General features: G+C 38.0%; 1 protein-coding gene across 21 annotated transcripts in view; it reads right to left on the minus strand.

Moving 5' to 3' along the window:
• The window catches only part of obscnb (obscurin, cytoskeletal calmodulin and titin-interacting RhoGEF b), a 98,127-nt gene extending 82,479 nt beyond the window's left edge, over positions 1-15,648 (minus strand). For all 21 annotated transcript variants that reach the window (XM_035530575.1, XM_035530588.1, XM_035530573.1 and 18 more), the window contains exons 1-14: positions 15,450-15,648; positions 12,562-13,663; positions 9,205-9,474; positions 8,695-8,955; positions 7,928-8,233; positions 7,541-7,807; positions 6,982-7,088; positions 5,724-5,892; positions 4,859-5,134; positions 4,172-4,447; positions 2,213-2,488; positions 1,532-1,807; positions 851-1,126; positions 170-445 (exon numbers count right to left, since the gene is read on the minus strand). In XM_035530575.1, the coding sequence (XP_035386468.1) occupies positions 170-445; positions 851-1,126; positions 1,532-1,807; positions 2,213-2,488; positions 4,172-4,447; positions 4,859-5,134; positions 5,724-5,892; positions 6,982-7,088; positions 7,541-7,807; positions 7,928-8,233; positions 8,695-8,955; positions 9,205-9,474; positions 12,562-13,654 (4,129 nt within the window). In that variant the 5' untranslated portion in view covers positions 13,655-13,663; positions 15,450-15,648. The remainder of the gene's footprint in view (positions 1-169; positions 446-850; positions 1,127-1,531; positions 1,808-2,212; positions 2,489-4,171; positions 4,448-4,858; positions 5,135-5,723; positions 5,893-6,981; positions 7,089-7,540; positions 7,808-7,927; positions 8,234-8,694; positions 8,956-9,204; positions 9,475-12,561; positions 13,664-15,449) is intronic.
• Between the last annotated feature and the right edge of the window lie 1,327 nt (positions 15,649-16,975).

A 16,975-nucleotide genomic window follows, 5' to 3' on the forward strand; every position in this document is an offset into this window, starting at 1 on the left:
CTGGCATTTGTTTATTTCTAATGGGTGGTGGATAGAGAGAATATTCAACTTTTGAAATTGTTCCATACCTGGAAGACATCATCTGCCTAATGTTCAATTAGGATGCATTTACTGTTTCCCAGTTAATGAACAATTTAGGACAATACAAACATGCAAACAGTAAACTTGCCTGCCACAGACATCTTAAAGACCATCTTCTCATTCCCCACTTCACAGGTGTATTCTCCAGCATCCTTCTTCTCCACACTGTCCAACACCAATTGACGACTTTTGCCTTGTGCCTCCATGTGGACAGTCTTGCTAGAGCTCAGCTGCTTGCCATTTTTATACCATTTCAGCTCAGTCTTGGAGTCAGAAACTTCACAGCTCAGTGTGGCTTTCTGAGAGACAGTTACTTTCACCTCTCTCTGATAGGAGTCCTTGCTGGTGAAAGCAGGCTGTGTTTCTGTTGGGGGCACATTACAGACAATTAAGCCACAACTAATTTTATGAAAAAGCTCTAAACAAATGAAGAATTCTAAAAATAATAATTAACAGGTCTTAGCAAAATAAGAGTTCATTAGAATGCATAAACACAAACATATAACAGTGATAAACACAATATAACACACAAATATATAAACACAAATATATCAAATGTTGCTTCAGGGATAAATACATGCACTGTTAGACTGGCAGCAGCTGGCATTTGTTTATTTCTAATGGGTGGTGGATAGAGAGAATATTCAACTTTTGAAATTGTTCCATACCTGGAAGACATCATCTGCCTAATGTTCAATTAGGATGCATTTACTGTTTCCCAGTTAATGAACAATTTAGGACAATACAAACATGCAAACAGTAAACTTGCCTGCCACAGACATCTTAAAGACCATCTTCTCATTCCCCACTTCACAGGTGTATTCTCCAGCATCCTTCTTCTCCACACTGTCCAACACCAATTGACGACTTTTGCCTTGTGCCTCCATGTGGACAGTCTTGCTAGAGCTCAGCTGCTTGCCATTTTTATACCATTTCACCTCAGTCTTGGAGTCAGAAACTTCACAGCTCAGTGTGGCTTTCTGAGAGACAGTTACTTTCACCTCTCTCTGATAGGAGTCCTTGCTGGTGAAAGCAGGTTGTGTTTCTGTTGGGGGCACATTACAGACAATTAAGCCACAACTAATTTTATGAAAAAGCTCTAAACAAATGAAGAATTCTAAAAATAATGATTAACAGGTCTTAGCAAAATAAGAGTTCATTAGAATGCATAAACACAAACATATAACAGTGATAAACACAATATAACACACAAATATATAAACACAAATATATCAAATGTTGCTTCAGGGATAAATACATGCACTGTTAGACTGGCAGCAGCTGGCATTTGTTTATTTCTAATGGGTGGTGGATAGAGAGAATATTCAACTTTTGAAATTGTTCCATACCTGGAAGACATCATCTGCCTAATGTTCAATTAGGATGCATTTACTGTTTCCCAGTTAATGAACAATTTAGGACAATACAAACATGCAAACAGTAAACTTGCCTGCCACAGACATCTTAAAGACCATCTTCTCATTCCCCACTTCACAGGTGTATTCTCCAGCATCCTTCTTCTCCACACTGTCCAACACCAATTGACGACTTTTGCCTTGTGCCTCCATGTGGACAGTCTTGCTAGAGCTCAGCTGCTTGCCATTTTTATACCATTTCACCTCAGTCTTGGAGTCAGAAACTTCACAGCTCAGTGTGGCTTTCTGAGAGACAGTTACTTTCACCTCTCTCTGATAGGAGTCCTTGCTGGTGAAAGCAGGTTGTGTTTCTGTTGGGGGCACATTACAGACAATTAAGCCACAACTAATTTTATGAAAAAGCTCTAAACAAATGAAGAATTCTAAAAATAATGATTAACAGGTCTTAGCAAAATAAGAGTTCATTAGAATGCATAAACACAAACATATAACAGTGATAAACACAATATAACACACAAATATATAAACACAAATATATCAAATGTTGCTTCAGGGATAAATACATGCACTGTTAGACTGGCAGCAGCTGGCATTTGTTTATTTCTAATGGGTGGTGGATAGAGAGAATATTCAACTTTTGAAATTGTTCCATACCTGGAAGACATCATCTGCCTAATGTTCAATTAGGATGCATTTACTGTTTCCCAGTTAATGAACAATTTAGGACAATACAAACATGCAAACAGTAAACTTGCCTGCCACAGACATCTTAAAGACCATCTTCTCATTCCCCACTTCACAGGTGTATTCTCCAGCATCCTTCTTCTCCACACTGTCCAACACCAATTGACGACTTTTGCCTTGTGCCTCCATGTGGACAGTCTTGCTAGAGCTCAGCTGCTTGCCATTTTTATACCATTTCACCTCAGTCTTGGAGTCAGAAACTTCACAGCTCAGTGTGGCTTTCTGAGAGACATATACCCTCACCTCCTTCTGATAGGAGTCCTTGTTGGAGAAAGCATCTTGAGTTTCTAATGGGAACATTGAGCATTGTGGACATTTATACATAAACCTTTTGCAAAGCTCTAAACTACCAATTTTCAACATGAAGCTTGCAATGTCTGACCCCCTGTTTAATAAAAATGTTTTTGTTTGTTTCAATAACAAAAGAAAAACCTGCAGAACCAATGAAAGTGTTCTATTAGCACAAGACTATTTCTAAATAAACTCACTGGTGATCAGATTAATTTTTGTAAAAGTACAAGCTTTAAATGAAAGTCACTACAAAACACTTTGGTATCATCTGGTTAATTATTTGGCTGAGTTAAAAAAGTGATGTCCTGCTTAGTAGCCTGCTAAAGGATAGATATAGTCACTGTTGGGGGTTAAAATTATGTGGGCCAGACAAAGAAAATAACAGTTAAACAAATACAGGCAAAAAATTAGTGCAAAGGATTTGTGAAAAAATGAGAGTCTTAGAGATGAGTGTAGGTAAGTACAGTAAGAAAAGCGGACTAAAATTGCCATGATCAACAGAGCTAGGGACCCTTTCTGATTTGTCTCTATTAAACTTATTGGACATGAAAAATGTACAAATTAAAAAAGCTATTTTGATACTGGCCATGGGAATTTAAAACCCACCTACTTCAAGTATCAGGTCTCTCAATATAGGTAATTTTGGAAAATCTTATATTGCCGCACAGTGAGAGCTACTTAAAAATTGGCCTTGGTGGTGAAAATAGTCAAGTACAAAGTTTCCTTAGTACAAGTTTCCTTAGTACAGGACCCTATCAATCCTGAAAACAGTTTGGAAGTAGTCCTAATATTTGAATGAGCAAGCCTGATTAACTGCTCACCAGGTGAATCGAAGTACTGATATTGTACATGTAGCAACTTTAACGATGAAGCTACCATTGCAAAAAATTCTGAAGTTCCAGCACCAGACAAGCATACATTTTTATAATTCTAATCAGGATCAGGAAGAATCTATAGGCTTAATAAGCAATGACATGTTCTGTAGCTAGACTTTATAGACATCAGTGTAAAATAACTTACAAGCCTAGCACTTACTAGCTTCAAGTTCTCCTGTTGTTATTATCACAGTTGCCTGTTATAATGTCGATTTTGATATATCTGGAATTAACTGATGATTCTACAAGATGTAATCTTGGTGTCATCGGGATACCTGATTTGTTTGAGAGCATGTGATCCATAAAAAGAAATTTAACATAGAATATTTTACCCCAAGACAGACTTTTGTTCTCTTGATAGCTTTTACTCGCTAGCTAGGTTGCTCAGGGTACAAATCGGTTAAAAAAAAAAAAAAAAAAAAAAAAAAAAAAGTGGTAATGGATCATCTTTCTTAAGAGTAAAGGGATTAAAATGTAATTAAAGTTCAGATGTCAAACTGACAATCTCAAATCTTTCATTTATTTTCAAGATCCTAGAAAAAGCTGTATCTCAACAGCTAAACTCATCTGAATCAGAACCGGATACATGAAGTCTTTCAATCAGGGTTTAGGCCTAATCACAGTACGGAAACAGCACTAATTAAGGCAGTTAATGACCTGTTGTTGGCTTCTGACCAGGGTCAAAAATGTTGATGGCATTAGGGGAATAGCCCTTTCCTGGTTTCATTAAAAATGTAATAAAATTTAATTAAAAAACATCTATAAAGTTGAACTTAAACAAACTACAGCAGAGACTTTTCATACCTGCCACATGAATCTTATAGACCATCTTCTCATTCCCCACTTCACAGGTGTATTCTCCAGCATCCTTCTTCTCCACACTGTCCAACACCAATTGACGACTTTTGCCTTGTGCCTCCATGTGGACAGTCTTGCTAGAGCTCAGCTGCTTGCCATTTTTATACCATTTCACCTCAGTCTTGGAGTCAGAAACTTCACAGCTCAGTGTGGCTTTCTGAGAGACAGATACCCTCACTTCCTTCTGATAGGAGTTCTTGTTGGTGAAGGCTGCTTGAGTTTCTGGAGGAAGAATTATCAAATGATCACTGGGCACATTGGGTGAGGCAATAAAAAATTATCACTGGGTGAAGCAATAAAAACAAGACACAAAGTTTCTGAACTGTTATACATAGACACAGCATAGGACACATGTTTTGGATATGAGTGTTTTGTTGGTGTTGGAAAATGTGAAATAATCTGTTTAAGACAAAATTAGACACTTTAAGATAAAAAATATATAAAAACCACCATGCCCTGCAAAACTGCTCTTTTTGCACTTATATGACCCTATTTGCACTGTTAACTGTGTGTTCATTGTTAGTTTGTCAGCCTTAGTATTAATCCACATATGGGTCTGCAGTGTTTTTGACATATCAGATTAGTTCTTTTCATTTGTGTTTTTATTATCAGACTAATTAGCACTAATTTTACCTTTTATTTTGACCTGGAATGTGATCTTGTCCACTGTCGTCTCACATGAATAGCGTCCCTCATCGCTCTGCTTGGCTCCTTTGATAACCACCTTTCTCTGCGTCCCTTGGGACACAAGGGTCGTTCGCTTGTCCTCTGCAATCTCTTTGTGCTCTTTCTTCCACACAACAGTAGTTCTGGGGGATGCCACCTCACAGCTCAGCAACACATCACCCATAACAGGAGAAACCTCTTGGGGCTGAGTTCTCGACTTGTTCACAAACTTAGCTGGCTCATCTGTAAAAGGAAAAAGGGGGCATTAACAAACAACTATTCTGAAAATTTGCCTTTAGATTCCCATGAAATTATTTAAAAAAAGAGTTGTGTGGGGTAAAAACGGGATGATTTAAAGAAGAGTTTTATAGGATGTTGTGTTTGAGAAAGGCACTACATAAATCAAACTTCTTTTCTTCTTCTTATTCTTATTATTATATATTTCATAGAAAAGCCATACAGTGCTCAACTATGTTTCTTATACAAAAAGTATGATCCTCTGTAATTACAAGTGTTTAACCAAATAATTTACAAACATTTCAACAAGTTTTGCAATGATAATAAATCAGTTAATCAAATGTAAAAGAAATGTAGAAATGTGTAAACACTTATGAAATATATCACAATATCAAATATAAATGAACCCATAACTAATAGTGCGTCCATTTCTCAGAATGAAGTCTCACAAGTGAGTATTCCATTTGAACATGCATGTGCTTGAGTGTAATTGGGCATGTATGGGAATGCACTGAAGATAAGGATTTCAGAGCAGGTAAATCTTGAATGATTTCATGAAACTTGTGTGTCCACTAATAATATATTCTTAAATTACCTTTGAGAGCAAGCTGGATGGACATCCTATCACCATTACACACACATTCATAAATCCCTGCATCATCACTGGTCACATTGTGAATTGTCAAGATGCGTTTACGATCCACACTTGAAGCCTCATACTTCTTGCCCATCCTCAGTTCCTTGCCATTCTTCAGCCAGGAGACCTATGGCCCACAATAAATTTGTTAGTTCTAAAAAGTTCTGAAATTAAAACTTTGTCATTTTTGTTTTGTAATTTGAAATTTTCCCAACGCAATTGCAGGAAACAATTGGGCATTTTCTGTACTTTAAAATATATTTATTTAAAAAACAACAATTTCAACCCCCAGGTGGCATTTCAAGAGCAGTTTCTGGATCACTTACTGTGCCCTCTATTCCCACTTCCAGTAATTAGGCTTAAATAACACAGGCATAAATGACCTAACTTCCATTAGGTGTCCAATTTGGAAGCAGATATATTTTTGTTCACTTTTTGTTTAAAATCGTGTAAAAATAATAATAATAATAATAATAATAAACAAACAATAACAAATCATTAAAAAATAAATTTAGTTACTTTTATCTCTGTATTGAAAAATGTTTAATTTCAATTTATTATAAATGGAGTAGTATAGCAAAACAAAACATTTATGAGTACATATTTTCATTACTGGAAGTCTGGTTTTATGTAGTCTTATTATACAAGCTGTGGGTGCAGAGTCTAGTAAATAAGTAATGGTTATGACTAAAGTAGTCATAAATACAATGTGGCAATTATTTTTTGGTTTTATGTGATTAACCAGTTAAGTGATTGCCTGCTAATGGCACTCTTATAAATATGACAAAATACAGACTGGAGATTGGGAAAGCTATTTATAAATGAGATTCAAGGTAGGGTTTGTGACCAAGATTGACCAAACAGGATTTCTTTTAACAATTACTAAATCTTTTAACATTCACACTACAGGATTAGTATGAACATTTTTATAGGGCAGCAAAACTGTCAAAACCAACCAAAAATAATGCTTGCAGCAATGTTAGTAGAAAATCTCCATTTTATTTGCCTACAATAAGATTACTCTATTATCCCAGTGTTCCAGCTCTGGAACAAAAATGCTAATTTGAAACTGACAGCACAAAAGACATGGAGCTTAGATTTGACCCATATGTCCAAATTAATGATGCAATGTATATTTAGACAATTAAATTGCTGCAGATTTCTCACTTTTGAGGCACATAGTCTTTTATAAACAAAAGGCAACATAAATTCTCACCTGGATGCTGGCATCTGACACTTCTGTGTGCAGCTGGGCAGATGAGTGAGCAATGAATGTAAACACCTCTGTATTTGAAAATTTTTTGGTAAAATGAGCAGGAGCACCTAAAATGGTAAAACAATGAAATCATGAAGAAAGTGTAAAGGCTTATTATATGCACATATTTAGAGAATTTCTAAAGAATGACTCTTTACACATAGACCTTCAATTTAGCACTTAATAGTAATTCTCAAGATGCTAATCTGGTTATGCTATGACATTTAAATCTGGAATATATGCGGGCATTACTTCATGAAAAACAACAGGAACAGAATCATGTTCAGAAGCAACAATTAATTAGCCATGGCCAAGCAGTAAGACTCTGGATAGCAGTACTGTTTAGGTGTTTACCGAACAGAGATCAATACTGTTTAATACTGTTTAATGAACAGCAACTCTCGATTCTCTAGATAGGTGAAGAGAAAAGTCACTAGAAAGCCTTAGGCCTGCTAGGCCTGTAAAGAAGACACTATGTGACTGCCAAAGCCCCACCCCACAATGAGTTACATGTTCTTACGCTTTACACTGAGATTGCAGATGCTCTCTGATCCTCCACCCACAAATTTGACCTGGGCGCCATCAAGTGCGGTGGTGACCTCTCGGATGACAAGTGTGTGGGTGGTCTTACTACGAGTGATGAGGTACTCTGCCCCACTCCGGATTAATTGGCCATTTAGGGTCCAAATGCCAGAGCACACAGCAGACAACTCCACAGAGAAAGTGGCTTCCTCACCACAGAGGGTACTGCAGTTTAACAGTCCTCTCTTTATTGATCCTGTGGGTTCTGAGCAAAGAGATACAGCATATGCATTACAAACAGAATCTTACATCTACGTTTCATGTTCATAATGCCCTTTGCAATAATGGTAGGAAGAATAATGCATGTACTATTCAGTCCACTCACCAAGGTAAAATGTTCCAGGGACCTCCAGATATGCACTTTGACCAAAGTCGTTGACCGCTGAAATATGGAATTGGTAGCTGCCTTCCTCGGTGATATTGTTGATGGTACATTCACTGTTAGACACGGTTTCTGTGTCCGTGGCTCTAACCCAGGTTGGAGTGCCCACCTTCCTCTTCTCCACAACATAACCATTGATGGGCACAGGTCGCTCGCTATCCGGCCGTGACCAGTGTAGTGTGATGGAGGTGTCGGTCTTGTTACATGTTGTTGGGTTCACTGGGGGGTCTGGGGGATGCTTTCTTGGTGCTGAGATACAAAACATGACCTACATGATCAGGCCAAAGCTATACACTGAGACTGCACACTGGTAAGAGGGATACTGCCCATAGTATCGCCCTATATTTTGCGTTTACAACTGCATGCAGAAATTAGAATGCTATTCATTTTCTACAGGACAGAAGCCTCCGAAATTCATTGTTTGATAATGTTCTGAAATGTCTTAAATAATCCACAAATGCACAAATGAAAATCTCGATGTTAGCAACAATACTTATATTTACTAGTATAGTATTTTTATTACTATAATAATACTATATATTATACAATAATATAGTAGTATTACCAATAGTTACTGTGGACAGCAGTAACTCTCAGTTCTCAGCAGGAAAACGCATCTACTAAATGTGCAAATATAAATCTAATTCATGTTGTATGGGTTGTAAGAAATGTCAATGGAAATTATGTTTCTGACATTAATATTGTCTCACCAGTAACAGTAAATCGAGTGGAGGTCTTACAGTCTCCAGCAACAAAAGCCACCTCGCCCGAGTCCTCTGCGGTGCAGTCATGGATGGTAAGGGTGTACTGGTTGAGTGTGCGGCCAGTGGTGATCCTGGAATCCTCCTTCAGTTTCTCTCCATTCCTGGTCCAAAAAGCATCATCCACAGGTTGCTCCAGCTCTACACAGAAGATCACTGTGTCGCTCACAGGCACAACTGTCCTCCTTGGTAGCTTCTTGGTGATGTTGCCTGAAAATGGAGACAAACACTGTAAACATTACACTTTACATTGTAAAATTTTACCCTGTGACAGAGCAACTGAATTAATGAATGGTGTGCTGCACCAGATGGCTGATATTCCACAAGAACTACAGTCATAACCTCTCAGAACTAGCTGATGGGCAAATGCAGCCCAAAAGAGAGAAACAAAACCACCTGCCCATGATAGAGCCAGATTTTTAGGGATATATCAAAGCAAATCTCCTCCCATCACTATACCCAGAACAGTGAGCTCAGCCACGGTGCGGCTTCCCTCCTCCATCTCGCAGATGTAGACAGCATCGTCGTTGGTCGTGACGTTGTGGATGGTAAGGCGGCGCAGTGTGCCCTCCTCGTCCATGCGGTACTTTGCGTTCTGCCGCAGGCGCGTCTCTTCCATGAACCAGCTTGTTTGCATAGCTGCCATAGGGACCTCACAGTGCAGCAGGGCCGACTCTTTCTCCTTCACTTCCACGTCCTGCAGCTTCCTTTTAAAAGGCACCTTTGGCTCTGGAGCACAAAACGCAGCAAAATTGCACAGTGATATTTAACAAATGTTTCAAAGTGTGCTTTTATATACACAAAATGTGTGACAAATACCTTAATACTGCATGTTTATATTTAGGATGCCAAACATTGATTATGGAAAAAGTTTTGTATAAGGATTTTCTGGATCTTATTGGTCAGCTAATTTCTCAGGATTTAAAATTATTTTAACTTTAAATTTAAAATGACAAAATATTCTTTGATCTACTTATCAAGGTTATACTCATTTGACAACTTTACAGAGCATTTGAAACAGTTGTGATGAGCACCATGTTGGTAAATCATCACAGGCCCCCAGTGGCTGGGACTTCTGGCTGGCATTTGCTTGAGGAGTGAGTTTCTGTGACCTTTACACAACTTGCTTACTGCATCATAATTGAAGTTAAGGAACTGAAACTGCTAGAACAGCTATAACCAAATGCACATAATTTTCAGTCAAACCTTTTTTTGAGCCTATATGTTGATCTTGCTGATACTTCTCGGTCACTGAAATATTAGTCTGACCATGAACTGTTATGATACACTTTTCAATGTTTACTCGGAAAATTACAAGCACTGAGGCCTGACTGGAGTTGCTATTACCTATTCTAAATTACTGGGGGTGACTCAACACCTGCAAAAACAGCTGCTATGTGAGCAATGCCAGAATTCTACTATGATGTGACTATGCTGGAATATGTGCTTAAAAGTTTGCTTTAAAACATGAACAGCTAAATGTTTATGGTCCAATTCCTAGTGACAAAGCCTTGGAGCCCCCAAACCAGCTTTTTATTTCTAACAAATAACACTTTAAAATGTTCATTTGGAATCAAAACAGATATATTCATTTATGAGGTAAACAGCAAAATGTTTATGGTCTGTTTAATAGGGATTGGAGTACATAGTCTTGAAAAAGACAAAAAAAAATGGAAAGACAATCTAAAAATCAAAGGGTTCAGATTATGTCAAAGCATGGATCAAATCTTTGAATGACATTATTGTGAAGAAAACTAAAAGAAAATAAGGCATGTCTGTCAAAACAGGCAGCAAATATATTAATTTGAAATACTTTTGTTATAATTCCTATATCTATACTAGTTAGCCTCAATCTATGATTGTAATGGGGCTCAAACCTAGGTCAGATAGGTGAAGGCACCAACAGCCTACTGGGTGAGCTACCACGTTTTAATAATGGTAGGCCCGTGTGCAAAACAGTTAGATTTAAGAACAGGTAAAACCAAAGAAGTTGGGGGGGGGGGGGGACAACAACAACAACAACAACAACAGGTGGGGAGTTGGACCCCGGCCCCTTTGCTGCGAGGCAAACAAACTCCCGCTGGACTGCGGTGGCCATCAAAATGACCTGCACGTATATCGCGCTTAAAAGGATGGAGGACGACAAAACGAGAGGAAAAACTAAAAGGGAGAACAAAGGACGCAACGGGAAGAATGGGAGCCCCGATGCACTGGGGAAAACCAAACTAAAACTTCCCAAACAAAACCAGAAAACAGGGAGGAACTTTAATGGCTAAAGGGAGCCTTGGGAGAGAGAGACAGACTTGAGAGGGAAATCTGGAGAGGGGAGGGGACGTGTAAAAAACACAGACACCCTCGCAGAGCAGAAGAGAGGTGTGGCACAAGGGCTCACAGACCTCAATACCCAAACGTTACCGGCTAGGAGCTTGGCTCAAAACTTTAGCAAAGACACAGCACTGACTGCCTGAGTCACTGGGCTTATATAGATCTAGCCAAGCTGTTTGTCATCAAGCCTGATTAGTAGTGTGCCTGACTCGCGGCCTCCCTCTGGTGGCTGGAGAGGGCCTCGGCCTAGTGCCAACCCTTATAATGATTTGTGCCTGATCTAATTATGTGTTTATGGGGGGAGTTGATATAGGCATACGAATGTCAGTTAAATGTCATTTCAACACTTAACACCTCTACATAACACCTAGTATGTACACACTGTAAGGTTTTTAGTATGTCAAAACAAAACAAAAAATCTTAGTATTCCAGTAACATTCTGATTGAGCTTCAAAAGTGAACCACTGCTCCAAGAAATAAAATCATATCATTCATAAAAACGCCATCTATGAGGAAAAAGAGCAACGTTCCTGTTTTCAGAGATAACACCAAAACCTAACACTGTGAAAACAGATGACAACACTATGAGAACATTAGTTCTAAAACACTATTAGAACTAAAAGCTGACACAGACAAAAAAATGAAAATAAGAAAAAAACTAATTTGTTGACATCCATACAGTAACATACATAAATGCATAAAAAGACATAAATATCTTACTGGGCTACTCTTACTAAAACAGGGTACCGGACTAAAACTGCAGGAGGTCAAAGAGAATAAAGGCGAAAAACCTTTATAGTAGGTGATGCTGTACTGTCATGTACTTTAAGAACATTCTGGACATTGTCAATATCATTGCAACAAAAAGTTAAATTGCATGAGTTGATTCTAAACATCAGTATTGCACAGAATAGTTGCAGGATGATTATTCATCAGCTTAATTTTTTTATATTTGTATTTTTTAATAATTTTTTATATATGGTATTAGTATACAGATTTTCTTTCATAATGCCATGCATCCTAACAGGTTTTGCTTTGCAGCATCACATACGCATTGCCACACCAGTGTGAGCATCCAGGTCTTTTCTGTTTTTATAACCCCCTTTTTCACCCAAACCCACATTGTGATTTCTTTATTATTTTATAAGTCTTATTAAATGTTAACTTGGTTCCAAACAAAGTTACAATGGTGGTTAATGAACTCTAGTTTCTTAAGTATGTAGCTTGGTGAGTCTTCCTTCTGCCAAAACTTAAAGGCTACCTCAGACTCTCAATCCAATGTCCTTTATATGCATAAGAGTGCAGTGAAAGAATATGGTTCTTTTCTGGTCAGTGATTGCAAGCAGTTAGCAGCCCAGTGCAAAACTCTGTAGGTAAACCATTTCTATTTACAAAGACAACACTTTAGATATGCAGACTATATCAATACAATAGGCATATTATTTTCTAAAAAAATATATATTTATGTAGACTGCAAATTAAATGGCTTACCTTTTACAGTTACCAGCACAGCACTGTAGGTTTGCCCAGCCATGTTGGAAGCATTGCAGGTGTAGAGGCCGTTATCACTCTGTTTGCAGTAGAGGACTTTGAGAATGAAATTCTCTGCTTGGTCCTCATACATGACATGTCTGCGGCCTTCGATGATATTCAATCCATCCTTCCTCCAGATGATTTGGGGTTTGGGGTGGCCAGTGACAAAGCAACTGAGCTTGGCATGCTTGCCCTCTGTTACCATGCATGTTCTGGTGAAGATGCCTTTGGGCAGCTTACCAGTAAATGCTGATACATGCTGTTCCTGACTGGAGACAAGCCCCAAAATGTTGAAATCTTCCCCAGTCTTAGAGAAAGATGTGGAGGTAATGGAAGAACTGTCTGCCAGTCGGTAGAAGGAGATGTCCTTGCTCATCTCCTCCTTACGTTTCTGCATATGCGAGAGGAGGGAGGTACTCTTGTCAACATTGAGCAGTCGTGTATCCTGTACATCCACTGCCAGAGCAGCAGCAGCCTGAGCACGACCAATGGAGTTCTGGACACGGCAGGTGTAGGTTCCCGCATCCATATTCCTGACACTCTGAATGTGCAGAGAGCTGGACTCACAGTCTGCAGTCATCTTGATTCGGTTAGTCTCACCTAGATATCGGCCATCCTTCTCCCACTCAAAGTGGGGATCAGGGTGGGCCGCCACTCGACAAAAGAAGGTAACTTCTCCCCCCAATCCAACACGGGTGGAGATAGGCTTTGCCGTGAACATGGGGGCTCGATCAACCACCTTTGCCGGAAGGCCTACCTTTAGCGTTACAGCTGCGTAAGCCTCTCCCACGTTATTCCTGGCACGGCACAAATACTGCCCGCTGTCCTCCAGTGTCAGATCGTAGATGGTGAGCCGATACACATCCCCATCCTCCACTGTTTTGAAGCGCCCTCCTGTGGAGATATTCAGCTTCTCTTTCTCCCAGGTGACAGCAGGAACAGGGTTTCCTACAACAGTGCAGCTGAGGGTAGCATCTCGACCCACGCTGAGGGAGAAGGCTTTGGGTCGGGTCAGGAACCGAGGGGCCCCACCAAAAAGATTCTGGTCCATCTCTGGCTCCTGCAGAGACAAACAACATGGCACAGGCATTAAAGAAAAGATACTTTTATACATTTATATTTACAACTCTATAGTTCTAGAAGCTAAACAGCTAACTATAAGCTAAAATCTAAATGCTGAAGAAACTAGCTAATGAGGATGACTAATTTTATGAACCTGGAAAAAACAATGGATTAATGCATCTACTTAACTTCAGGAACTCTAAAAACCATTTAAAAATAGTTATCTTACCTGAATGCATTATTTTAATGCACTAAACACTAGATAAGCTAGTTTGTGAGCTAAATCTACAGTGTCCTTTTTGTAGGAACATTAGGTTTGTGAGGTTATCTACTATTAAGTAAGTTACTTCATACTGGTGTCAGTGTTTCATTAAGAGTAACTACTTATTTACTAACTTTTCAACTAATCTCTTTTATATCCTGTAGTTTGACCCATGAGGTCTTCTAAAGCCTTCTCACTGCTGCAACTAGAGAATCTCAAACAAAGAAACCCATGTGTAAACAACCCAGTTTAAGGCAGAACATGTAAGAGAGATGGTTAAGACTAAATGTGACTAAAAGGTTGGCAATGATGCCTCAGTGTATATATCACTTTTGTATGTACACCAACTTTCAAAATTGCACAGTTTTGACAGTAGAACAGACACATAAAATGAAAATGACTGAATAAAACATTTAGGCACATCAAGAACCTTTGTTAATGACATTCTCTACCAATAAAACCTGTCCAATTCCATAACACTTATTATTTTCATATTCATCTATATGATTTAGTTAGTTAATAATATTGTGCTTGAATGAGAACTAAAGATCAACAATGCAAGTACAATTAATTACTATGAGTTACAATAAATACCATTATATACACCTATTAATAAATGAGTTGCCAGAAAATGAGACTTTTGTTTTAGCCTCGTTATTGCTTATCATAATGTGTGATGAAGTTTTCTAAATGACTCACTCATTTGTTTAAGCAGCAAGTCTAATTTGGAAAAGCAGGAATATTGAGGGAAATTTGGAATACTCAAACATGTAGCTTCAAGTCATTGTTTTCATCTGCTGTTTTCCTCAAACTTGATGCAAATCATATATTCAACCACACCCCTTCAAACATTTCTATCAACCAAACCAAACCAATCATCATCTACAAATGTCAAGTGAGCAATATCCCCAGAAGTTTCCATATTAAAGAACAAGAGTAGCAACTATACAGGCCTATAACAGTAAATTAAAAAAGTAATAACAACTCATCTACTAATAACTGCATATCTAACAAATAAATCCCCCAGGAATTATACAAATGAGTTGCAGACCATTATTAACTGAGATATAAGTGTAAAAAAGAATAACAATAACAACAGTTTTGATTCGATTTTTCAGTCCGTTTTATATTTGACATTTGCCGTCTTTAACGTCACACTGCCTAGACATGGTGGTCTCAAAATAGCCTCAGCTGTTGGGCCTCGTCTCAGTGTATTGCCATTTGTAGAAACAGGCTGCGATCAGCTGCTTGATAGGTCATACCTTGGAACAATGCGCATTTCCCAAAATTTATAAAATGTAGTTTTAAAATGTAGCGTTTACGTGCATTTGTCGTCTATACGTCGTTGGGGCCCGCAGCCTATAAGCTTAATTGAGCTATTAATTATCTAATTTATATAGGTAGTTTCTTTTAAAATACTATTTAACAGTTAAGTTCATACCAAACAACACAGAAGTTGAAGTCACATTACTCTTCTGAACTTATTTTTAGACACAGGGATTGTGCAGGGAAACTTTATTACCTTTCCGCAGGTTTATTTCAGTTCATATCACGTAGACTTGAGATGCAAGCTCTATCAGTTTCTGTCTATCCAAAAGAAAAACGGTTAATTTTTTTTATCCGCTTTTGAATAAAAATCTGAACATCAGTGAAGAAACGTAGAATTCCGTTTCGAATGACGAGGACTCCCTCAGTCTCCCGCTCAGTCGGCTTACACAATTTTCTTTTTTCTCCGCGGTCCTTCAGAATGACAAATTGCTGACGTGCTCACATCGGTCCTGCCTCCTGTCTAAAATAAACCTGTCCCTTCATAGGTCGCTAGTTGTTAGTTGTAACGGTTACAGCATAAAAAGGAAAAAGGTGCAAGCTAGACAATATGCGGTAAACTAGAAAGTGTACAAGACCTCAATTATAAGCAGATGTTTTTTGCTTTTTTTTTAAAGTTTTTAAAAGGTAAACCACAGACAGCAAACCTGTTATGTCACACAGTTTATAGCTGTTCAACACCAAATGATGAATGCAAAATATTGCTAGCACCTCAGATAACCTTATGTTTTACTGAACATTACTAAACATTTAAACATTGCTGAAAAGACATAAGCTACTAGGAAAAGGGCCTAAAGTGCATCAGAGGCCTACTAAAGGTAATGGGCACTGCTGTTGGCACGAGTAACTACACTCTGGACCTGCAATGATGTTGAGGGAATGAGAAAACAAACAAACAAACAAAAAACCTTTTTAAAGTTCAAACTTGTAAAGTTTAGATGCCTCAAGTTAATTAAAATCAAATTAAAGACAAAAACTGATTATACATTCATTCACGTCATTTCATCTTTATATCAACTTTAAATAAATATTGAATATACCTTCTGTATAAACAAGGCAATGGAAATTAAATGGACTGTAGAGGCTACAGGCTGTGTTGTCAGGATAAGGCAAGAGGGACTTTGCTAGGGCTGCAGCTCCAGTCACCCATTTGATTGACAGCAGCAGGTTGGTTTGGTTCATATTTAAAACAGCACGAAACTCAAGCAGTGGGATGCTCTTGCTCTAGACCTCTACTGTTGGCAAGGTGACTGAACTGAGTTTAAAAACTGCCCTTATTTGCAACTTAGTTTATTTTTTTGAACTAATGTTGGAGTAATTGACACTTTTTCTACAGCAAGCGCCACATCAAGTTGCTTGGATGATCATGTTTGGATGACCATAATAAATTACTCTGAAGCCATATGAACATTGAAAAAACTTCAGATACTTGTAAAGATTTATCAGTTAACAACTAATTTACAAGGGTCATACAACATCCATCCATCCATCCAATTTATCAGCAAATGTGAAATAAACTAATAATACTAATCCACTAATACTTGGCCTCACTAAGAAAATTATAAAAATGCCATGTGTAAACCTATGATTGGAATTTAAAAATATCTTATTTACAGTTACAATACTTTAGTATATATTTCATATATTTCATATACTGATATTTACATATTTCAATATTTCATAGTCTTACCATAAAAATGCCAGCACACTGTTTCCTAAAAT

This window comes from Electrophorus electricus, chromosome 10 (assembly GCF_013358815.1).
Source record: "Electrophorus electricus isolate fEleEle1 chromosome 10, fEleEle1.pri, whole genome shotgun sequence".
Taxonomy (NCBI): domain Eukaryota; kingdom Metazoa; phylum Chordata; class Actinopteri; order Gymnotiformes; family Gymnotidae; genus Electrophorus; species Electrophorus electricus.